At 34.0% G+C, this 15,542-nt stretch overlaps 3 protein-coding genes across 8 annotated transcripts; 1 reads left to right on the top strand and 2 right to left on the bottom strand.

The window, feature by feature from the left end:
* Positions 1-1,931: 1,931 nt before the first annotated feature.
* LOC133310575 (uncharacterized) lies at positions 1,932-2,971 on the top strand. The gene is made up of 3 exons (XM_061511527.1): positions 1,932-2,245; positions 2,358-2,501; positions 2,615-2,971. The coding sequence occupies exons 1-3, from the start codon at positions 2,084-2,086 to the stop codon at positions 2,774-2,776; spliced, it is 468 nt and encodes a 155-aa protein (XP_061367511.1). The 5' UTR covers positions 1,932-2,083; the 3' UTR covers positions 2,777-2,971.
* A 198-nt stretch (positions 2,972-3,169) lies between these two features.
* On the bottom strand, positions 3,170-7,611 carry LOC133310574 (protein NRT1/ PTR FAMILY 1.2-like). Of its 4 annotated transcripts, none has more exons than XM_061511525.1 (6): positions 6,158-6,409; positions 5,457-5,534; positions 5,126-5,343; positions 4,345-4,892; positions 3,982-4,243; positions 3,281-3,442 (listed from the first exon to the last, which is right to left on the bottom strand). In XM_061511525.1, the coding sequence occupies exons 2-6, from the start codon at positions 5,530-5,532 to the stop codon at positions 3,419-3,421; spliced, it is 1,128 nt and encodes a 375-aa protein (XP_061367509.1). In that variant the 5' UTR covers positions 5,533-5,534; positions 6,158-6,409; the 3' UTR covers positions 3,281-3,418. The 4 variants fall into 4 exon arrangements, with proteins under 4 accessions (XP_061367508.1, XP_061367507.1, XP_061367509.1 ...); XM_061511526.1 differs by having other exon boundaries at positions 3,991-4,243; XM_061511524.1 differs by lacking the exon at positions 6,158-6,409 and adding an exon at positions 7,535-7,611 and having other exon boundaries at positions 3,170-4,243.
* Positions 7,612-7,748: 137 nt separating this feature from the next.
* On the bottom strand, positions 7,749-14,025 carry LOC133310573 (protein NRT1/ PTR FAMILY 1.2-like). 3 transcript variants are annotated; one of them, XM_061511521.1, is made up of 8 exons: positions 13,912-14,025; positions 13,573-13,790; positions 12,610-13,157; positions 11,596-12,508; positions 9,969-10,207; positions 9,312-9,385; positions 8,446-8,732; positions 7,749-7,804 (listed from the first exon to the last, which is right to left on the bottom strand). In XM_061511521.1, exons 1-5 carry the CDS (start codon positions 13,985-13,987, stop codon positions 10,106-10,108), a joined length of 1,857 nt encoding a protein of 618 aa, XP_061367505.1. In that variant the 5' UTR covers positions 13,988-14,025; the 3' UTR covers positions 7,749-7,804; positions 8,446-8,732; positions 9,312-9,385; positions 9,969-10,105. The 3 variants fall into 3 exon arrangements, with proteins under 3 accessions (XP_061367505.1, XP_061367504.1, XP_061367506.1); XM_061511520.1 differs by lacking the exon at positions 7,749-7,804 and having other exon boundaries at positions 8,225-8,732; XM_061511522.1 differs by lacking the exons at positions 7,749-7,804; positions 13,912-14,025 and having other exon boundaries at positions 8,225-8,732; positions 12,610-13,132; positions 13,573-13,607.
* Positions 14,026-15,542: the final 1,517 nt, after the last annotated feature.

The raw sequence follows: 15,542 nt of genomic DNA, 5'->3' as shown, positions 1-15,542 counted from the left end.
TAAATTCATGAAGGATTCAGAAACAAATTTCAGACATTGCTCATTAATTAATTATAGGATATAATGCAGCGCGTTCAAAAACATTTTAAATATTGAATTGTTGTAAAACTAGTATGCGGGTGTCAATATTTTGGTGAAAAATAGAATACTATATATTGATTGTATAAAAGTTCAATTATTTAAAGGATTTATTGAAAAAATTATTTGATCTATATTTAAAATATTTATTGAAGTCCTAAATAAGACATTCTTTTATTGAGGAGTTTTATAAAGAAAATGAAAGAAAATGAGAGATTTTCTTATGATTCTCTAAAAACATTTTCATTTACTTATATATATATATGTCAAATATTTGTACCCAATATTTTTTTTAAAATTAAACATTTTAAATTTCTTCATATTCTGAGAATTATACTTAATATTTTTTAAATAAATTTATTATTTAATTTCCATATTATATTTTGTACTTGGTACACAACCACTGACCCGTTGGAAATACTGATGGAAAATTTCATACACTGAATTTTTGATATATCTCTCACTCATAATGTGATATATATCTTACTTTTTATCAAATTATTTTCTCACTTGATTTTAAAATAAATTATTTATTAATAATTTGATAAAAGTAAAATACATGTCACATTATGAGTAAAAAATACACTGAAAACTCAATGCATCCGTAGTACTAATGATATTTTCATAGCAATGATGTTTACAAAGTCTATTGAGCCAAGAAAGTTCAAAGCCATAAAGCTGACATATCTTGAATGTCTGAGCATTATATGTTATGGTGGAGAGTATTTTTGGCAAGGGCGGAGGGGGTGGTGCTAGGGTGGGCGTCCGCCCCCATCCTTAAAATTTGAAGAATTTTTTTTTAATGGTTGGCATCCAGTAATGTAATATGATCATTACAATTTTTAAATAAAATATCAATAACGAATAAAAAAATATAATCAAGTCAAACCACCATATTACGTTATTATTTTTTTATATACTTAGTTACCCAATCAAGTGGGTTATTAAAATGATTGGATGATGACACATTATGTACAGGATTAATGAGAATGTGTTTGAGATTTTATTTTAATACATTCAAAATACACACACAAACACGATACAAATTATAATACTAGTATTGTTACATTGATTAAGTAATTAACTAATTAATTAATTGGAATGGGTCAACGGGTCAACAACGAGTTTGGTTCTATATAACCCCCCATTTCCTCCTCTCCACTCATCCGTGAGTCTCAACATATTAAAAAAATTTGGACTGAAGGCGCTGGTAAAATAATGGAGGAGGAGATATTGGCTTTGGTTGAGTATGAAAGAAAAGATAAAGTTGGCGATAGCTTGGTGCATGGTGTGTTCTCGGTTGAGTTGAGAGGAAGCAAAGTGAGTAAACGGGTTTGCATGCGACCGAGGATGAGTGGAGCTTGCAATTAATGTGTCACCAAAGTGACCAAGTGTCTTACGTTACATGCATGCAAATTAGGGGATGTGAAAGTCTTGGCCAAGTGTAAGTTCCAAAGAGACTATGAGTGTGTCAAGTCCTTTGTATTTGGTGGGAATAAATCTTTAGTGCTGATGTTGTACTAAAGATTTAGTACATCCTATCAATAAAAATATTATATGTCAGTTAAAGTTTTTTTTTCTCTGTCAAATTTTTTTTCTCTCCCATAATATGTAATACTTCTATTTATTAATGAGATGCACTGAATGTTCGTACATTTATTCATTTGGTGGGATGGCAAGTGGTACGCGCGCAGAAAAGGCTAACATGTTCACCACAAAAGTCATTAATTACAGTGTCCAGCGACTTTTGTGTCCGCTACAAATGCGCCACGTGGCGAGACAGTAGCCACAAAAGGCTAACATGATTGTAGTGTCCTTTGCTTGCTAGATACTTGTGTCGTGTGTGTGTGATTCTGTGGATAAAGAGAAGTTTTGTGACTTGGTCATAAGACAACGTTGAATCGTCACTCATAATCATATATATATATACTATAACCTGAAGAAAGAGTAACGAAATGAAAGATTCTCTGACAATCTAGTTTCGGGGGATGCTTGAGAAAGCAAGATGGAAGACTCGTGTCTTGAAGAAGCCGTGAAATGGATAAGAGACCTGGCAGATGGTACTATGGGTCATGAGGTAGAGACAATAACCACAAGGGGTATCCGGGTTGCAAAGGCACACAGAGGTTTCCTCCTTTGTGACTTCATCATACACAATGGCTTGTTGGTAATAATCTGATTCGTCTCCGACTTAAACGCATTAATTTTATCTTTCCCTTTCATTTAAGATTTTTTTAGTTATGTCCATGACAATTGTTGCTTTATATGTTTAATTATAGGATGAAAATGAAAATTGGCATGTGGGTGCAATAGCAACATTAGTTGACATCATTGGCAGCATTGCCTCCTACTCCTTTAGTACTTCATATAAACATGTCACTATTGATTTCAGTATATCATACTACTCAACGGCAAAGGATCAGGTAGTCTTCTCCCTTAGTTTGAGTCCAATTGTTTCCCTCATCAAATTCATTCATTCACTCTGCAGAAATTTGATTTGTTTTTGTAACATGTCTAATTTATATTTTAATAACAGGTAGAGGCTGAAGTAGAGGCAAAGGTTATAGGAAAGAAGGATGAATTGACTTCTGTGATTGTGCAAGTTAGGAAAAAGGAGAATGGTGAATTGATTGCTTTGGGAAAGCTATGGATGGCAGTTGCTAGAAGGAATGCAAGACACCAGGCTAGTAAACTCTAACTTCTTAATTTGGTGCTTCAATACAAGACCCTCGGAGAGTAATTTCAGTGCTTCCTTTACATATTGTTTCTTGGAGATACCCTATCATATTAAAAGAAACCGTTTCAATCAACCTCATTTCAATCAACCTCATTTCAATCGATATTAGCATTGGACTCTTAATTACATATATGTAAGACCTATCTTTATTGATCAAGCAGATCCTTATTTATGATCCCTCTTATATGTAATAGTTAGTTCAATTTTGCTCATTTTAAAACTTAGATTGCAATGCTGCAAATTAGCATGTACATGGTCCAATGTAGATTGTGCATAAGTTGCACGAATTGTATACTCATAGAAGCAACTACTAAGACACCATAATTTGAACAATAATTTCATATATGAATGATAGGGAAGCTCTGTAATTTGCAGTCTTCGCTTGATTCATCAGCTGCTGTATAAGAGTTCCACCTCTTCCTTTGAGCCATTGTTTTCACTAACCTAGCACACCTTTTCCCATTACCAAATCCAGTTTACTCCTTTTCCTTTGGGCCAATTTCTTCACTAGCATAAGATACCTTGTCATCCTGAACCCCGTTCATCAGTTTAGTTAAATCTTCCCCATTTGAACAATTTTCATGGGTTAACTTGTATACTTCATCAGCTGTAGGTCCATAAGCCCAACTGCACACAAGATAATAAAGTATGTTAACAGAACTCACTGATGCAAGAACCCAGTAGTACCTGTCATAACGACCCTTGTTTATATTGTCTAAAACCCACCCTTCCTTCCCCCCTCTTGAAGTAACGTTTTCCACAATTTTGAATACCAAACTAGACACCAATTTTCCTACACCCATTCCCAGTCCTACAAGGGAAGAAGCAAGACTTGACATAGTTCTAGGAAACTCTGTGTAATAGAACTCATTTTGGCCTATTGCATTGAATGCTTCAGCCAAGCCAATGAAGCAAAGTTGAGGAACAAGCCACATTGCAGACATATTCAACACTGCATGACTATCATTAATGTATCCCTCCCTGATTGCTCTCCTTCGCCTTGTAGCCTCAACAATAGCTGCAGTTACCAAGTGGAGTAAAGAGAAAAACAAACCAATTCCCATTCTTCTCTTGGCATTTATCCTAACTGGTTTGCCTCTGAGCTTTGATGCTAGAGGAATAATGACACGATCATAAAGAGCCACCCATATAAATATTGTAAATACCATGATTACCACTAAAGAAGCTGGTGGAACTTCAAAGTGTGAAGTGATGTGTCTGTTCATGGATTTAGCTTGTAGCAATTCAAATGAACCTCCAATGTTAAGTGACATCATGATCCCGGAAGACCACAGGGGAATGACTTTGATAATGGCTTTAAGTTCTTCTACTTGATCTATTGTGCAGAGTCTCCACGGATTTGAGGCTGACCCATCAGAAGCTATATCTTTTTCTCGGTCTTTAATAAAGCAAGCTTTATTCAGAAACCTTTAAAACAAAGCATCACCAGAAGTTCAGTATTATTTCATTCACTGAATAAGCAAAAGATAATAAGAATGGTAATTTGAATATATGATTCAAGTTTCAACCTTAGCTTATCAGTTGGAACAACAACATCAGAGTCCTTCTTATGATGATACATTCCAGCTGAGTTCTTAGGTGGTAATTGGAGTTTCCTGTTCTTATAGGCCACAACAATTACTCGTGCGAAGCTAGTAAGCAAGCTGCCATGTGTTTGATTCTTCACATAAATAGGAGAAGCAAGGAAGAAGAAGAAAGTGGATAAGAACATAAGTGCTGCTGGAACTCCAAAACCCAGTTTCCATCCAAGATGATCTTGGATATATACTATTCCCGTGAAGGCAATTATGACAGAAATAGCTGAGGAAGCATAATACCAGCTGAAGAACATCTCTAAGGCCCTCTGGTTATTGGGGTTATCTTTTCTATTCACCTGATCTGCACCAAATGTCAAGGAGCATGAAAGGCCACCATTTCCAATGGACATGAGAGCAAAGGAAGAGATTAACAATGCCATTTGCCCAGTTGTTGCTGATTTACATCTTTCAGTTGCAGGGTTGCAAGGAGGAGGTTGTGCTTGTGGGATCATGGCTGTTAACCACAAGAGTGCTATTCCCTGCAAAGCAAAGCCTATTATTGAAAGATAGCAACATAACATTTTCCAATTAATCTCAGCTATCTGCCATCCGGATTGGAGTAAATATTTTTCTTATTATTAAGTACACGAGCAATTAACGGGAAAAAAATAAATAAAAAGTCAAGACAAGCTCCTAAATTGAACTCTAGAATTATCAATTCAAAAGAGAAAATGCAGAAGGAATATGAAAAGAAAGTAAAGAGAAGGAATACCAGGAAAATGATGATGGAACCTAACCCAACAACTAGGAATCGACCCATATAAGAATCAGCAACGAAAGCACCCACTATAGCAGTGAAATTACTTGCTGCAGAAGATAACATGAGAATCTGGTTTGCTCTGGATAAATGAAGCTTGTAATTCCCCATCAAATACAATATCATGTTAGGCTGAAGACCAATGGTTGCCACAGTCGCAAGTGCTTCATTTGCTGCAGCCACATGAACAACCAAAACCAAAAGAAAATAAGATAAAAAAGAAACAAAGAATTCATCACCAAAACAGAATCTGAAAGGAACCAAATCCATTTGGGGGGAAGTTTACCTATGATGAAAGGCATGGTAACAAGACCACCCTTTCTCCTTTGTGGTTGTGAAGCAATTTCCACTTCTTTCTCCATTGCTTGAACATAAAAATAAAGAAAGAAAACACTCTTAAATAGAACTCTTCATGTAATGTTAGAGCTTCCAAGAGCGGACCATGTTCATGTACGTGTCTCTTGAACAAGATGCTAGTTAAAGTAAACATACAACGTGTGACATTCTATTTACAATGTATGCATGCATCTATGATACTTAAAAGCGTCATCAATATTCTTTTTTAAACAGGTGCGTTCCTTCAGTTACCGGCCAAATTGTTGCCAATTATTGATTAAAACTGATAACTCATTTTTAATATAAAGGAAAAATTAAAAAAAAAAAAAAACCCATAACTTTACTCGTAATCATTTATCCATTTTCCAAAATTTTGAATCATTTATTCTTGACTTAAAGTTTTTTTATCACTTATCCCTTACTGGGGTAAATGAAAATTGAGAAAAATCATAGGAGAAATTTTGAAGTTTTCCCTAATATAAATTTGCATCCATGGCAAATTTAGATTTTTTTTATTGACACTCATAAAAATTATGAAATAATACATTAGTTCTGTTATGGTTTTAAATGATTGAAATTAGTTCACTTAAAAGTATGTAACAAGTTCATAGGCAAAAGCACCCATCTAACAATATTGGTTAAAAGCTATACCCAGTTTAAGCACCTTCGATATGTTGGATCAGAGTAAGCAGTTAACGGAGCAGGTTGAGTTGACGTGTTGAGTGCCGTATGAAACCATTACGTGACCAAGTGACAGCACTAATGCCGTTTGGCTGCTCGACGCCACTAGTGGCGTCAACCCCACTGACGTCACTGGCTTTGTTGGCATTGCTTTAATTTTGATTCGAGGACCATATGGGTTTCTCGGAGTGATCCATGAGAACGATGTTTCCGTTTTCACCTTCGAATATTTATTAAAAAAAAAAAAAGCAAACCAATATATAATTTGTTAAAAGGAGATAAAATAATTTTCAACACCCTTGATTTATTAATTTATTTTCAAAATATTTATTCGAAGGTGAAAGGGGAAACATAGTTCTCATGGATCAGTCAGAGAGAAACCCATATGGTCCTCGAATCAATCCACAACAACTATCATCAACCCTGTTCTTCAGCTTTTGGATTCTGGGAACTTGATTCTCAGATAAGCAAACGAGAATGACCCAACAAAGTTTCTATGGCAGAGCTTCGATTACCCAACAGATAGCATCAATGGGAGCCAGTGGCGTCAGCCACTAGTGCTGTCACAATCACAAACACTAACGTCAAGTACTACCGTAAAACATACCGAAGCTATAACTTTTAACAAATTTTGTTTGATGGGTGTTTTGCCAAGATAAAATATTTATGTTTTAAAATTATAAGTCATGTAATTTCACTTTAAAATAAGGTGAGATCTATACTTTTTTTTCCTACTCTCTTTCTAATAATTTATTTTTTTTCTTTTATTTAAAGTGACACATCTTTATTTTAAAACGACACACGACTTTACTTAAAAATAAATTGTTTGTCATGTACAAGGTCTATATTGCTTCTATTTCTTAAAAGAGGAAAAATAATGAAGGAAAAAATGTGTATCATTTTTTAAGGATGTAAAGTTGTGTAATTTTGAATAAGAGTAAGAGATAAATTATAAGAGAGACTGAGAGAGTGGACAAAAAAAATATAGTTATCACATTTTTAAAAGAGTGAAATGACATAAGTTATATCATTCAAAAACAGTAACATTTTTCTCAATAATAAAACCTTCGTTGGAGCAAAAGTTCATCACGTGCTTTAATCATCATTGCGACATATATTCTCTTTATTTTCAAATATCAATCTTTAAAACTTTCATATAAGTATATTCTCTTCGTTTTGATGTTCTCTCTACACGAGCGGATCCTTTTAGTAACCACATTAAAACAAATTGATGACTGAACTATAAATTAAGAGAAATGCATGAACATATAGTATAAAATGTTTTTTATAGTAAAAAACAGAAAAAAATGGAAAAAAAATTAAAAGTATAATCTAGAAGTATAATACCTTAGTCCGGATGATTATCCAACAATCTTTTCTTTTTTATAAAATGAGATTAAACTTTTCACGTGAAATCTTAATACCTACAAGAAATATGCAATATATTAAAAGGTATGGAGGACAAGATTACAAGAAATATATATATCAAAAAAATTAAAAGAACCAAGAATTACATCGTACCTAGTGCCACGATGGCTGGAGTTAACTGGAGAACCGTTGACCCTCTAGTGCCATTCATAAAGTTGCAGACATCATCTCTAATCAGAAACAGCATAACTGATATTTCAAATACAAATTTTAGGCTTTAGGATCCATTACACATGTCACAAGGTCGAGGCATGGAAAAACAACATTTAATGGTAATTGAACAGAACTTTCCAAATTCCGTTGACAGAAGTAATCAGTCAAAAAAATTTGCAATAGACATGTAACCAAAGATCATATAATGTTTCTGTTATCATCTTAGTTCTGCCATTCGTATTATACTAAGTAACCAGTTAATGATTTCCACACTCGAATTACATCTCAGCCTCTGTAATTTTAAAGGTCAGAAAAGATTTTTTACCACGAGAGGAGCATCAAAATCTCAAGTACCGTAACAACAATAAAAACCAAAACATTTTCCCATTAGGTGAAATCAACTAGAGGAATCAAACGACATGATCATGTTGTGTACAAAATCTCAAGTACCTGGGCAATAGTCAAATTTACATAAAAATTTATCAACCAATATTATATATTATGCTTTCATTTCTCAAAACATATGATCAATAGTCATCCATAAGATTGACATGTTAAGATGCTATTAATTCTGTCAACTGTGATCCAAAGAGTAAACATTCCAACTCAAAATGAACAAGACATGCTGCAACTCTTCAGAGTGTATGGGTAGCTGAAAGAGTAAATTCGTTGCTTACAATAAAACAGAATGATATAGTTTGATTCACTGGAATAGCTCAGCTAGACTCCAAACATCAAATCCATGATCTTGGACACCAATGATTTTGTTGGGGAAGCAATGGTACCTCCAGTCTGCCTTGCAATTGAGTTGCCATTCTGCAGATAATAAGGTCGAGAAGGAGCTTTCGATGTGCTCGATTATGAGATTCTAGCAGAGGTCAGAGGTAGGGGCATAAATCCCGTATTGTTAAGCCTTTCATCCAAAGCTTGACGTTGCATTGGATCCAAGGGTTTACCTTAGTTACTGAAATGTTATGTAATTAACCTTAGAATTACATCATACCCAAAAAAAAAATATTGAAATGCTAATAATAATGATGAACTAAGATGAACTTGCTAAAGATGAACCTTAGATTATATATTCAAGATATTACTTGAAATTATTGAGTTAATAGCTTGGTGATTTCTTTGTACAGTTCCTCATTGAAGGTGGAAAACACTTTTAAATCACCCACTAATATCTCAACAGCCTTTGCCTGGAGTTACAGAGTATAACAAAATAAAAGTATATATATATATATATATATATATATATATATATATATATATATATATATATATAAGATAACCCAAAACTTCAGAGATGCCTGGACTTTCCCAATCATAGTTCCAAATCCTAGCCAAACTTTCAATGCCTCTCACGAACTCATTCCCACACTATGTGGCTATGTGGCTCCCATTAGGGACACATCAGAATAGTTTAAGTAGAAAAGCTTAAACTCATAATTTGTTACTTCATTCAGGTACTAGAAATCAAGTATTACTGCATGTATGTTATATTAATTGAAGAATGTATGACCACTATTTATTCCCTAGCTCTAACCTGATGCCCCAGAAATACAACCATCAGCATCAACCTTCACCACCTTTGAGGTATCAATATCTCCACTTCCAGTGCTGAAGACAAAAAAAAAGTATCACATATTTACTTTTAAGCCAGTAACACAAATCAGATAAAACTCCAACATTAAGTAGCTTCTATTTACCAATCAAGGATATTACGAATTTTTGGTTTCTCACATACGCAGAATGGAGTATGATTGTTAAAAGGTATTATATATATGCATAATGTAACTCATGATCCATTTGGGTATTTTATCAAGCATGTAATGGGCAAAGAGACCTGGTGGGTGCTGCTGCTGAGAACGATTTGTGGTATGTCTTGCGATAAAATACCAATTAAATTCTAACCTTGTTATTCTTCTTAGACTAAAATGGAGCGAATATCGAAATCAATATATTAATTAGAAAATCAATCTAAAATCTAGCAAAGAAGAAGGAAAGAAGATGAATAAAGAAAATACTCCATGGTACTCAAACATTCATAGATGTCAACAAAGGTTCAGATATCTGAACTTAGCAAAAAAAATAAATAGAAATGCGATGTGCAATGGGAGGCTAGAAAAAAATTAGAAAATGCTTTTGTTGCGGAAAAAAAAAATGATATATGCCAATTGAATACTTAGCAGAGAGCGAGTACCTTCAAGTAGTTTACGATCGGTTTCTAAAATAGCCACCAAGACACCGCCTCTATATCCCCATTTTCTTGTAGTGCTAGCCCCGCCACCACCCAACGCTTCCCCAGAGTTCCGGTGATGCAGCAATAAAATAACTCCATTAACAGCCACCACAAACCCACATCATCCTCCCTTCACCGATCCACCATGCAATGATCCACCACAAACCCACATCATCCGCCTTTTTAGAGGGTACAATGGTCTGGAAGAAATTGTGTAAACAGTGGTTTAGACGGCTTTCCAAATAAAACCACCTACGAAAACGCTTTCTTAACAGTGCCGAAAGATGTCATTCCATGACAAAATTGAGAAAGCAATGCAAATTGGATGGATAGGCTTCTTGACAGAATCTATTCAACCAAACTAGTAAAATTTTGTAAAACCGTGAACCAAACAACACCTAAAAGCATTAACTATTTGACCGGCATTCCTGGTCGATGTGGTAATTGTTGTAGAACATTTTCATAACGATGCAGGTTCAAATACCGGTACCATCGCAAGCATTAACTATTTGGGACCTTATTAATATTATTTGTTGAGATATATAGTCTCACATTGATTATGTGGGTAACTAATGTGGCTTTATAAGGTCTTGGGCACTTCCACCTTTTGAGCTAGCTTTTGGAGTGGTGTATCCCAAGGTTCTTTACATGGTATCAGAGCCTCACCGTCCCCCACTTTAAAGTGGAATTAAAATAAAAAAACACAAAAATGTAAACAAAAAATTGGGTCTGTGCAATTCTACCCGTGTGTTGAGATATATAGTCCCACATTGATTTTGTGGGCAACTAATGTGGCCTTTATAAAACCTTGAGCACTCCCACCCTTTGAGCTAGCTTTTGGGGTGGTGTATCCCAAGGTTCTTTACAATATTTGTAAATATATATAAAATGAAAGATAGACACAAAATTCATACATGATACATAATTTGATGATGTAAAATTTACACATTCATTCCCCTAGTGCATCTTAAGTAAATTTCTATACACTCATTTATGATTGGTCATTAACAATATTAAAAACCAAGTATTTCAAAAACAATAATGGAACTTCATCATATTTGTATTAATTATATCAAGAAAGGTGCACAGTAATCAGCTCCATTCTCGCTTCCCGACATGTTGAGTGGAAGAGACAGGCACTAAGCAGATCCCTCTACTCCCCAAGTCCCTTGGCTTATCTTTTGTGATGATCATTGTTTCAATAAATAAACAAATAATAAAATCCTAAATTTCTCTTCTCAAAAGAAGAAAAATAACATCAATATTGTCAAACCATATGAAATACTGCCTCATACAAAACCAGCTACAGGTTTCAGTTGCCCAGTAATAAAGAAAAATCAAAAGAAACCAATGATTGATCTATTTAACCTATCACCAAAAGAGTGCTGTATTGATGACCCTCAAAGGAATAAGGGGCAAGGGTCCTAAATATGAATCTTTTGCTGCTTCTTCTTTTTTTCAGTGAAAACTGACAGAGGATTCAAAGGAACTAGCATTCTTATTTATAGTATACACTAAAACTTATTTCAATGTAAAGTTTCGGTTACAGTTAGTTTACGTGATAAAGTTCTTCACTAAACTAGGATACCTTGTCGTACACACCCTCAGTCTCCAATTCAATTAATGGTAATTCTTCCTCATTTGAACCATTTTCTTCAGTCATCTTTGATTCTTGATCAGAAGTAGGTCCATAAGCCCAACTGCATACTAGATAATACAGTATATTAACAGCACTCAGTGTGGCAAGAAGCCAGTAGTACTTGTCAAAACGACCCTTGTTAATATTATCTGAAACCCATCCATCCTTTCCCCCTCTTGAAGTAACGTTTTCTACAATTTTGAATACCAAAGAAGATACCACGTATCCTACAGCCATTCCCAGTCCAAAAAGGGATGAAGCAATGCTCGACATAGACTTAGGAAACTCAGTGTAATAGAACTCATTTTGGCCTATTACATTGAATGCTTCAGCTATGCCACCCAAGCAAAGTTGAGGAAAAAGCCACATAGCAGACATATTCAACACTGCATGAGTATTATTAATATATCCCTCCCTGATTGCTCTTCTTCGCCTTGTTGTCTCAACCATTGCTGCAGTTACCAAGTGAAGAAAGGAGAAAAACAAACCAATTCCCATTCTTCTCTTGGCACTGATCCTAACTGGTTTGCCTCTGAGCTTTGATGCTAGAGGAATTATGACTCGATCATAAAGAGCTATCCATAAAAATATTGTAAATATCATGATTACGCTCAAAGAACCTGCTGGAACTTCGAAGTTTGGAGTTATATGTCTATTCAGGGATTTAGCTTGCAGCAATCCAAATGAGCCTCCAATGTTAAGTGACATCATGATCCCTGAAGACCACAAGGGAATGACTTTAATAATGGCTTTTAGTTCTTCCACCTGGTCTATTGTGCAGAGACTCCGCGGATTTGAGGCTGTCCCATCAGGAGCTATATCTTTTTCAGGGTCTTTAATAAAGCAAGCTTTATTCAGAAACCTACAAAACAAAACATCACCAGAGGTTCAGTATTATTTCATTCACTGAATAAGCAAAAAATAATAAGAATGGTAACGTCAATATGTGATTCAAGTTTCAACCTTAGCTTATCAGTTGGAACAACAAGATCAGAGTCCTTCTTAAGATGATACATTCCAGCTGAGTTCTTAAGTGGTAATCGTAGTTTTCTGTTCTTATAGGCCACAACAATTACTCGCGCAAAGCTAGTAAGCAAGCTGCCATGTGTTTGATTCTTCACATAAATAGGAGAAGCAAGGAAGAAGAAGAAAGTGGATAAGAACATAAGTGCTGCCGGAACTCCAAAACCCAGTTTCCATCCAAGATGATCTTGGATATATACTATTCCCGTAAAGGCAATTATGACAGAAATAGCTGAGGAAGCATAATACCAGCTGAAGAACATCTCTAAGGCCCTCTGGTTATTGGGGTTATCTTTTCTATTCAACTGATCTGCACCAAATGCCAAGGAGCATGAAAGGCCACCATTTCCAATTGACATGAGAGCAAGGGAAGAGATTAACAATGCCATTTGCCCAGTTGTTGCTGATTTACATCTTTCAGTTGCAGGATTGCAAGGAGGAGGCCGCGCCTGTGGGATCATCGCTGTCAACCACAAGAGCACCATTCCCTGTTACCAAAAGGGGGGGAAATTGATTTATCTGAATACAGAATTACTTTGAGAACATCAAATCAATTAGTTTTTCCTTGACAAATTTGAATGTCCATAACCCCATGGGCAAACTGATTTCTGTACAAAATAGAAAAGAAAGTGAAAAGGACATTAAAAATGTTAATCTTGTCCTCATATTCATTTTCATCTTCATACAATACATGTCACATATACTTTGAAAATCACATAGTTGTGATATATCATAAACAATTGAACTGACTTCACAATTCTATTAATAAGTAACTGAGATTTAAATTCATTGGAATAACCATTGAATAGGCAACTTTGATATTGTATGAATGGCAAGAGTTTGATAAAGCTGTGGCACTTTCAATTTAGTTTCCTTAGCAAGAGAGTGAGCATGAAAACGTACCAGGAAAGTGATGATGGAACCTAAACCAACAGAGAGGAACCGACCCAGATAAGAATCAGCAATGAAAGCACCAGGAAGAGGAGTGAAATTGGTGGTAGCAACTGATAAAAGGAGTATGTGGGTAGCTTTTGCCAAATGAAGATTGTAGTTACCCATCAAATACAATACCATGTTGGGCAAAAGCCCCAACGTAGCCACCCTTGCAAGTGCTTCATTTGCTGCCATTTACAATAACATCCCAAAACCCCAAAAGTATAAACAAACAAAACAAGATTTCCATCATGAACAACAAAGTCTGAGTTTGTTTTGAGTCTGAGGGAACGAAACCAAGTAACAAACCTATGATGAAAGGCATGGTGACGAGGCCACCCTTGATGCGCCTTTGAGCTGAAGAAAGTTCCACCTCCATCTCCATTGATCACAGTGTTCTTCCAATTCCTAAGTAGAAACTTCATCTACACAAAAATGGGTCTGTCAAATAGTCAACAAACCCTCTTTTGTGTGTGTCTCTTTTCCAACATTATTAAATGTCGAAACCTCCAAATTACAAACACTCGTGTTACGTGCTTTGATTCATGCGATTTGCATATATCATGTCAAGTGATACAAAATATTGTTTTACACACTAGCCCGCACTTTTTTTAAGTAAAAAAAAAAAAAAACAAAATTATTGCACATAAAATGAATTTCTATAACATTACATAATCAATTTTTTTAGAATATAACTCTTATAAAATCTTTGATTTATACATGCAATTTCCAAATATATTCATTATTTAAAGTTTATTTATAAACGTGTTTTCATGTTTAGAAAAATGTTAAATAAACTAGAGAAAAATAAAACAATTTTATTTATTTATTAATTACTCCTTTATTTTTGTAATTTGTTTTCTCTCCTTAATATAATTTATTACTAAACATTTATATCATTTTTCGTATAAATTTTTTTTACGACAGATTAAATTGCTGATAATCATAACTCTTACAAACAGATAAATTGGCGTATTCTATGCTACGAGATGATACAGAAAAAAACACTTTTCAATATTTATTTATTTTTAAATAAATGAGAAATATTTCATATAAACTTAATATAGTCCTTGTGAACAGATGTACTGAAGGTAATGTTAATAAATCAAAATTAAATAGTTAATGTAATATGTACTTAACATATGTTAATAATTTTTTTAGTACTTTATTAATGTATTTAATCAAAATTAATCAAACGAAAGTAATATGTTAATCAAAATAAATGTTAACATATGTACTTACAGTAATAACAGAAATTTATTTAGTACTTCAATTCATTATTGTACATCAAATTTAAACGCAACATTTAATTTTGAAATATATAAAATTAAAAATTATTTTATTATATTTTTATTGTTATTCAATTTTTATAAAATAAATAATTAAAAATAGATAATATAATTCAACAATTATATCCATAAAAATTATACGTTACATAAAATTATTGAATAGCATAAAAATATTAAGTGTACAACAGTGTAAAGCAATCCTCCTCTTGCTAAATCCTTCAAGAAATGCTACTAACCCCCAATTTCCATTGTCACAGAACCATATTTTGCTTCTATATAAGCAAACCATTTCCAGAACAACGCTCCAATCCAGAGATGGTATCCTTCAAACTCACATACTAATTCTTTAAAGAAAAAATAAAAATAAATCACCTTATATTAATTTAGAAGGAATCTAAGATCTTTTCCACAAGAGACATTTGGGAGTGTATTTGAAGAATGAAAATACACTTACATACCACCAATCGCATGAATCAACTAATAAAAGATTGTTTCACCTTTTCCACAAAAACGCAATTGCGTTAAAACTTAGTAGAAATTTTTTTACCGCTCATGTAGTCCTATCTAACTCGGATCTGGACTAGTCAAGTAATCTATGACCATATGGATAATATATAATTAAGTAATCAATGATCCAATGGATAATATAAT

Source organism: Gastrolobium bilobum, unplaced genomic scaffold, assembly GCF_033153095.1.
Source record: "Gastrolobium bilobum isolate Gb01-03AN ecotype WA unplaced genomic scaffold, APGP_CSIRO_Gbil_v1 utg9634, whole genome shotgun sequence".
Classification (NCBI taxonomy): Eukaryota; Viridiplantae; Streptophyta; class Magnoliopsida; order Fabales; family Fabaceae; genus Gastrolobium; species Gastrolobium bilobum.
The sequence above is the reverse complement of the archived record's forward strand: the minus strand, read 5'-3'. Positions and strand labels throughout refer to the sequence as shown.

Excerpts from the sequence above, each read along its gene's own strand:
- LOC133310573 (XM_061511521.1), bottom strand. The coding sequence starts at position 13,987 with ATGGAGATGGAGGTGGAACTTTCTTCAGCTCAAAGGCGCATCAAGGGT. Across the intron at positions 13,791-13,911 it reads CACCATGCCTTTCATCATAG|CAAATGAAGCACTTGCAAGG; the intron begins GTTTGTTACTTG and ends TGTAAATGGCAG. Across the intron at positions 10,208-11,595 it reads CTGAGGGTGTGTACGACAAG|ACCATTGTACCCTCTAAAAA; the intron begins GTATCCTAGTTT and ends AATTTCTTCCAG.
- LOC133310574 (XM_061511524.1), bottom strand. The coding sequence starts at position 5,532 with ATGGAGAAAGAAGTGGAAATTGCTTCACAACCACAAAGGAGAAAGGGT. Across the intron at positions 5,344-5,456 it reads TACCATGCCTTTCATCATAG|CAAATGAAGCACTTGCGACT; the intron begins GTAAACTTCCCC and ends ATGTGGCTGCAG. Across the intron at positions 4,893-5,125 it reads GTTCCATCATCATTTTCCTG|GGAATAGCACTCTTGTGGTT; the intron begins GTATTCCTTCTC and ends TTTGCTTTGCAG.
- LOC133310575 (XM_061511527.1), top strand. The coding sequence starts at position 2,084 with ATGGAAGACTCGTGTCTTGAAGAAGCCGTGAAATGGATAAGAGACCTG. Across the intron at positions 2,246-2,357 it reads TCATACACAATGGCTTGTTG|GATGAAAATGAAAATTGGCA; the intron begins GTAATAATCTGA and ends GTTTAATTATAG. Across the intron at positions 2,502-2,614 it reads ACTCAACGGCAAAGGATCAG|GTAGAGGCTGAAGTAGAGGC; the intron begins GTAGTCTTCTCC and ends TTTTAATAACAG.